This window comes from Rhododendron vialii, chromosome 5a, assembly GCF_030253575.1.
Source record: "Rhododendron vialii isolate Sample 1 chromosome 5a, ASM3025357v1".
Taxonomy (NCBI): Eukaryota; Viridiplantae; Streptophyta; class Magnoliopsida; order Ericales; family Ericaceae; genus Rhododendron; species Rhododendron vialii.
In genome coordinates, this window is record NC_080561.1 from 11,675,689 (window position 1) to 11,682,944 (window position 7,256).

General features: G+C 39.8%; 1 protein-coding gene across 2 annotated transcripts; it reads right to left on the bottom strand.

The window, feature by feature from the left end:
- Positions 1–706: 706 nt before the first annotated feature.
- On the bottom strand, positions 707–6,780 carry LOC131327973 (uncharacterized). Of its 2 annotated transcripts, none has more exons than XM_058361090.1 (4): positions 6,611–6,780; positions 4,507–4,933; positions 2,419–2,479; positions 707–1,639 (listed from the first exon to the last, which is right to left on the bottom strand). In XM_058361090.1, exons 1-4 carry the CDS (start codon positions 6,676–6,678, stop codon positions 1,044–1,046), a joined length of 1,152 nt encoding a protein of 383 aa, XP_058217073.1. In that variant the 5' UTR covers positions 6,679–6,780; the 3' UTR covers positions 707–1,043. The 2 variants fall into 2 exon arrangements, with proteins under 2 accessions (XP_058217073.1, XP_058217072.1); XM_058361089.1 differs by having other exon boundaries at positions 2,419–2,482.
- Positions 6,781–7,256: the final 476 nt, after the last annotated feature.

Below are 7,256 nucleotides of genomic sequence, written 5' to 3' on the forward strand. Positions count from 1 at the left end.
ATACATTGGAGTAGCCTGCACCACTGATTTAATGAGGACTTCTTTGCTTGCTTGTGGAAGGGTCTTTCTATTCCAACCTCGTATCTTCCTCATGATCTTGTCTTTGATAAATGCCAATGATTCCTTCTTGGATCTTCCCCAAAACACAGGCAGCCCTAAATACTTTGCTCCTTGAACCATTTCTTCCTTCCCAAAAATGTTCTTGATCACTTCTTTCACATCAACAGAGGTATTTGAAGAAAAGTACAGACTGGATTTCTGGATATTAATCGAAAGACTAGAAGCTTCACTAAAACACTGCACCAACTCTTTGAAATTTGAGATATGGACACTTAGTGCAAAGAATATCATGCCATTTGACAGTATTGCTACTTGTTATGACAAATGCCATGTTGTGCAGAGGCCATTGAGGGTGTTGGTAACTCAACTGCAAACTTGAGCTGCATCTTGCCCATTTTTCCCTTTTGGATCTCTTATCGGAAGGCTGAAGCCAACAAGAAAAAAAGAAAAAGAAAAGAAGCAGCAGCTAAACTTATCCCAATCTGGGCCCTCCAATTTTAAACACTAACTCATCCAAACAAGAGGGAGATTGAGAATTCGCCCAACAAATAGTCAGCCTCTCAAAACACAGGTTGCTTAAAGTAACATATCTTCGCCATTTCAAAGAGTAACGATTTTGACAACACTCTAAGCTGTTCCATACACAGCCAGAAAGATTATTACTTAAAGACCAAATCACATTACGTGTAAAAAAACAAACTTGGGAGAGTACGGACTCTGTCAGCGTTGTCTCTTGTAACAAAACAGCAGAAACCTAATAACCCTATTGGATTAATTGTCATCCTCTGGCTTCCATTCTTCAACCATGACAATTGACATACATGGACAAAAGTTGAATACTATCCTAAAAGTGCAGCACTTCCTCAAATTAACAACTGTTTTGAAACCATGGGCACCAAAAAAAATGGATTGACTAAAGTCCTGAGAAATACAAGCAGTGACAAATGACGAAAAAAGAAACAGGAACAAGCGACTGAACACATCTATGAAGCCAACAGTGCTTCAACCTTTGCGATCTGATCCTCTTCGTTTTTCTGGGTTGGACCAGCATTAGCCTCCTCAAAGAGGTCATGTTTCCATTTCTCAACACGTGCACCACCCCTTGGAGGAGGATACCCTTGCCTCCCATTGAATCTCTCTCTTCCCCCGTAATTGTTGCCACCACCATACCTATCTCTCAAAGGAAAGCTGCCCCTCTGTGCTTCTCCTCCATTTCCCTCTTTGTCCCCTACAGATGCTTTTTCTGGTTTCTCTGAATGATGGTTGTGGCCTCCTCTCTCTGCCCTTCTGTCTCTTCCTAATATTGGAAAGTCAGGATTGCTTGGCTTCACAGGCTCAGCTGGTGCTTTTTCAGCATGTTCAGCGACAACTGCGTCTTTTTTCTCCCTAAATGAAGGTCTTTTCCTTGTGGTTCGTGGTTGATCTCCCTCTATTTCAAAGAATCCGTCATGGCGCCAAACACGTTCCTCACCACCCTTTGGAGCTCTGGATTTCTCATCTCTTTGCTCTGTATCACGAGTTGATGGCTTCTCCACTGCCCTTTCACTATGTGGATCCTTTGAGTCTTTCCATCCACGCTCTTCATGGAGAGGAAAAAGCAAGTCAAGGCATTGCTTTAAGAAAAAAGTTCTAACCATAACATTAGTGCATGCAGAAACACATCATACGTGATAGGCATCATCATACGTCGAAGATAATAAATCCCGCAGTCACAGTGGCGGCTACAGCAATTTTTTCTAAAGATCGGGTCAGTAAAACACATTACACTCCATTTGATTTGAGCCATTTAGTGAGAGAAGAGATCAAAGTTTTTTTTTTCTTTTTTTAGTTTTTAACTACATAGTAGGTGTCAAAGATAACTCTCATTAAGCAAAATTTGTCTCTCACAAAAAGGGTAAAAACACGATGATAGCTGTGTTAGGGAGTGCTGTTTGAGTTTGTTATATCTGTTTCCTCCTCTTCCGAAGGGTTGTTTGTGATCCAGAGGCCTGGCTCTGTGGTTCTTGTTCTTGGGTTGTCACAAATTAAGCTTACCCGAAAAATAAATATAGATCTTGCCATTAATTATCGAAGGAAGAAATATATATCACACACACAAACATTTCATATAATTTGCTTTCTTATCATCTAAACATAAAAAATAAAACAACCCGAGAAAATACAGTCATTTCTTTTCTTTTTTAACCAACATAAGAAACCAGTCTTTTTCTACCCTTTTTAAACTACAACTATTTTTTTTCAAAAAATCTTCCATAGTTTAGTGGGTTCGACTTTTTCCGTTAATGGGGCCAATAATAGGAAAATCATATATAATAAGAATTACTTAAGAGGGTGTACCATCAGATTTAAGGCACGTACCAGTAGCAGCACCGCGACCAGTGGTTCGACCACCTTGCCCAGCAATACCGCGCTCGTCATGCTGCTATAAGACATGATAGCCAACCCCAAGATGTTATACACATGGAGGCACTGAAAGGTACCGGCCAGACAAGTATTCCGCAACATCAGCCCAGAAAAAAGGGTTTGAATACACTGAGTAAGAACCAAACTATCAACTCAACAGAACCACTCGTTGGTAAGTTAACCTGAAATGAGGATCAGGAAATTTTCCAAGACTGCGTGTATTATTATGGATGACTGCAGTAAATATCTATATCACCTACCAGCTGTCCAGAAAAGTCCCTTGGTTACTTAATCTTCTTGAAAAAAATAAGAGCAACATATCCAACCAACTTATTTGTGCTGCTAATCAAGAAAACAAATTGCCAAGGTTTTTCTGATATAATTCGTAGAGTGACCCCAGTACAATCTGTATTAGTCACAAAAACTCTTTAATCACTACGGAATTAACTACTGGAGCAGAGACTGGATGCACCATCATATATGCTACTTGTCCAGAAGTAATGATGAAAAAATATAGAATTGCAGATTTGTATCAAAAGAGCCTCATATGTATGGTTACATAAGAAGTGAAACTGGCTGCTGAGCAAGAAAAAAGAAGTGAATCTGGCTATGTGCAAGCATATTTCATCTATCACCACCAAATCAGCTAAATTTTCTACATGCTTACAACAACAAAAAATCACAGGAAAGACACAATGACGACCACACCAATGGAAGAATGAGAAAAAACAGGAGAAATAGCAGAAATAGATAATGTGGTAGAAAGATTAACTCTATAACATAAACAGATCAACGTCACGAGTCCAGGAGGAAATATGAAAGAATAAGAGACAAACATGCCAGAAATGTTCTTTTCCTATCACTGCGATGTACAAGAGAAAGAGCCCCAAGGTCAATGTGAACTCCTACAAGGTCAAATGCATGTTAGGGAAAAGTTTTCTACAGGCTGGGATAACTGACTCAAAGCTCTAAGGCTTCAACCCCACCACCTAACTCCTGCCAAGTCAAACCTAGAGGCACTGGAAAACAGCCTTCTACTAGGTTATCCATCTAGCCAACCAAGATCTGTATCCGTGGCAACTGACTCTCAAAACAAAACATAGAAACCCCTTATCCCTTATGCCAAAATGAGACTAAAGATCCCCCACTAAACGACTGGAAAATTTCACCCTTATGATTGGTCCTAAGTATTCTAAGGTAACATCATAGCCTAGGACAAATACGTATTTATTTATAATACCCTAAGCACCATTCAGCCATAAAATTAACAGCTTCATGCAGATGAGCATCAAAGGTTCTCATATGTCAGTATGGCAACATAAGAAGTGCACCCGGCCGATCAAAAAAAAAAAGGTGCACCCGGCTATGTCCAAGTACATTTTGTGACTTGTGTCTATCACCACCAGATCTGTTAAATGTCCTACATGTTCACAACCAAGGAAATCACACAATAAATGACCAATGGGGACGAATGAGGAAAAGATAAACATGTCTACGAAACATAATACATAAAAATATTTCTTATGTGTTCATTTTCTGGAAATCTGTGCGTTGCAGTGTTGGCGTCGTGTCGTGTGGCCGTGTCGATTCTACTTAGACACAAGGTCAAGGAGAACTGCCACAAGGTCAAGCTGCATCTTAGGAAAGAGCTTTATACCCACAATACTGAATGCCATAAAATCAAAGTTCTAAGGCTTCCTCCTCAATACCTAATCTCCTATAACACCACCCTTGCCAACTTGCCACCATATAATCAGTGATAAGTATTCTCAGTACCCTCACAACCTATGATGATTTAAGTACTTAGAAATACATAAACATCATCCAGCCATGAATTTATCAGGAACTGCTAATTTTGTGTTCCCTTGCGGATAATAAAACTTTTCAGAAGGCTTGTGGCATCTAAAATACAGTACTATTGAGCCTGAGATCAGTTCATAAATATGCAAGAAATCTGAACATGTCAACTAGCAAATAAGTTAGGAAAATGATCATTTGTACAAGTAGCAAAATCATGTTTAGATATTCATAAACTCACAACACCTGGAAATAAGATCGAGAACGAGGTACTTCAGTAGGATTGGATGAATTCTTGCTTCCTTCATGCTGTTCATTGGTTCTCTTGTCAAATTCTTTTCTCTGAGGTACTTCAGTAGGATAGGAAGAACGTTTGCTTCCTTCACGGTGTTCACTGGGTCTCTTGTCAAATTCTTTTCTTCGAGGTGCTTCAGTAGGATTGGAAGAATGTTTGCTGCGTTCACGTGGTTCATTGGCTCTCTTGTCATATTCTTTTCTCCCAGTCCCAGTTTCTACCTTAGAATCAGGTGGTGGTGGAGCCTCAAGAGGCAAAGCATCTTGTAGCCGTTGGCGGTGCTTCTGATCCCTGTCTAAAGGGTCCCCAACATCCGAATTAAGGTTGCTAGAGGGCCTCTCAGTGGCTGGTTTTCCATCCCTTCTTGATCGCTTAGGACTGGAAACATTCGAAAGCAAACATGAGCCAGGTTATTTCCAAAATCCTTTTCACCTGGGAAACCACATGATACTGACCTTCTAGCCATCATTAAAAGGCCTAGACATAAGCATTAGAGCACAATGTAAATCGAAACAAAGAAGTTAACCACCAGACCATGGAAAACTTAAGAAATTATGAATGCCAGGAAAAATGCAAAACATAACTTGCAGATTCTTTGCCTCCAAATCTAATGATTATATTCATGGGAGCACATAGTATTAGTCTATTATCTTAATATATACAAAAATGTGTGCTAAGTAGAGCAATGGCTGCTGTTAAGGATGTCTCCATGATTGTATCATGAATTGCAACTACAAATTATCTACTCGACACCTCAAGTATTGACTACTCCTGCATTCAAGTGGAATATAAAGATCTTTCCCAAAGTTAATAAGCAAGAAGATTCAAAAGAGCTAGCTGGATTGAGCATAGGGAGGAGACAAAACCAGCACAAGCAGGTGAGAAGGAAAATTGGGAAGAAATGGACATAAAGGAATAGGAAAATGCTATCAAACACTTTTAAACTTCAACAGCTGCTTTAAAGAACAGAGATTACCACCAATTCAGCAATCTACATCTGGACATCAATAATTTGCAAAATCAAAAAAGACTAGCGGACTGACAAAGATATAAATACAAAGACCTAATGATTCACCTATAAATACAAAACTAAACTTGGGACAGGTCAACTCATTAAACAAGTCAAAAGAAGACTTGATATGATTCTGTTCATATTGGCATATCGATATAAGGCCGTTTCTAGAGGTCGTACCCAGTGCACAAAGCTCCCACATATGTGCGGGTGCAGCTAAGAAAGGGTTGATGTACATAACCTTAACCCTGCAAGCAGAGAGGCTGTTTCCGAGCTGGTCAATAATACTAAGCTCTCCACGCCATCTACAATTATACAATTCATAGAAGCCTAATACCAGAATTGTGTATGTTCTTCCAAAACAAATGTGAAAATCCTGGTAAATTCCCTCTTATCTCTACATTTCCAGTATAAACATTTGATCAACCAGACCTTAGTTGCAGGGGCCAGGCTTCTAAAGTGGTACCGCTCCCACCTTAGGAGGGAGGTCCTGCGCTCCCGACTAAGGAGCTTGACGGGAGCCCACTCCCATTGAGATGAGAGCACACTCCTTATGAAGATGGGAGCTTTTACATAATTCTTGTAAACGTCACATATGTACATGTTCCTTTCATGCTCCCAACCTTGAGAGCTTCTATATTCCCGTGCTCCCCCACTCCCACTTCCACCCCCGCTCCCACCTCGTGCAACTAAGAAACACGGTGTCCATTCATATTTTCATTAAAAAAGATAATGTGAAGAATCCCGCTGATTCCCCAATATCTCCACATTCCAATTGATATTCTGATAAAAACGCTTTGCTCATCCACAAAGACAAGCATAATCATTTCATCCACGGCATACCCATTTCGAATTAGAAGCTGAATATCAGAATACGCATTCACGCCAATACGAAAACTCGAAGAACAAATAAATTTTCACCCAGTTCACCATGTCAAGATCTTGATTTATTTTATTTTTTTTGGGTGGAGAACAGACGCAGTAGAAATACAAAGTGTAGACAGGGACTAAAAGAAGCGAGAAAGAGAGAAAGAGAAGGAAACCTGGGTTCTCGATCGAACTTGGAACGGTGGCGTTTGGAGTCGGATTCCCTACCCTCTCGTCGAGACATTTTTGTCTCTCAGAAGATACTCTACTAGGGCTGATTCTGAGGAGAGGTGAGAACCAAGGATATACCAAGTACCATATATAGTGACGATATTCGAGGAATTTTCTTTTATACTCAATTGCTATTGCCCCGCCAACTCTTACTACTTTCAGAACAAACGTTAAACCTGTCTGTCTGGAGACTCCTGGACTGGAGTCCTAGACCCTCAGGTATTTTTTTTTTTTTTTGGAAAATGTCTGGAGTCTTGACCTTCAGATTTTATTTTTTTTTGGTGAAAATGTCTGGACCTTCAGTTTTTTTTTTTTTTTAAAATGTCTCAAGGTCTTTCAATTTGGGAATTGGCTTCTCAGCCATTTGGATTTGGGGTTGAATTGCAGGGGTGCAGTGCACCCCTTCGCTTATCTTTACCAACGATTATTATAATTTCACAGCTACAAATAGTTCTGAACAAGTTTAAATGCGAAAATTAGGTTTTGGTGGGTTTGGATTCGAACCCATTTTACATATCTAAACTTGTTCAGACTATGTACTTGTAGATATCGGATTACGATAATTTTTGGTGACGGTCTCTTGACGAGATC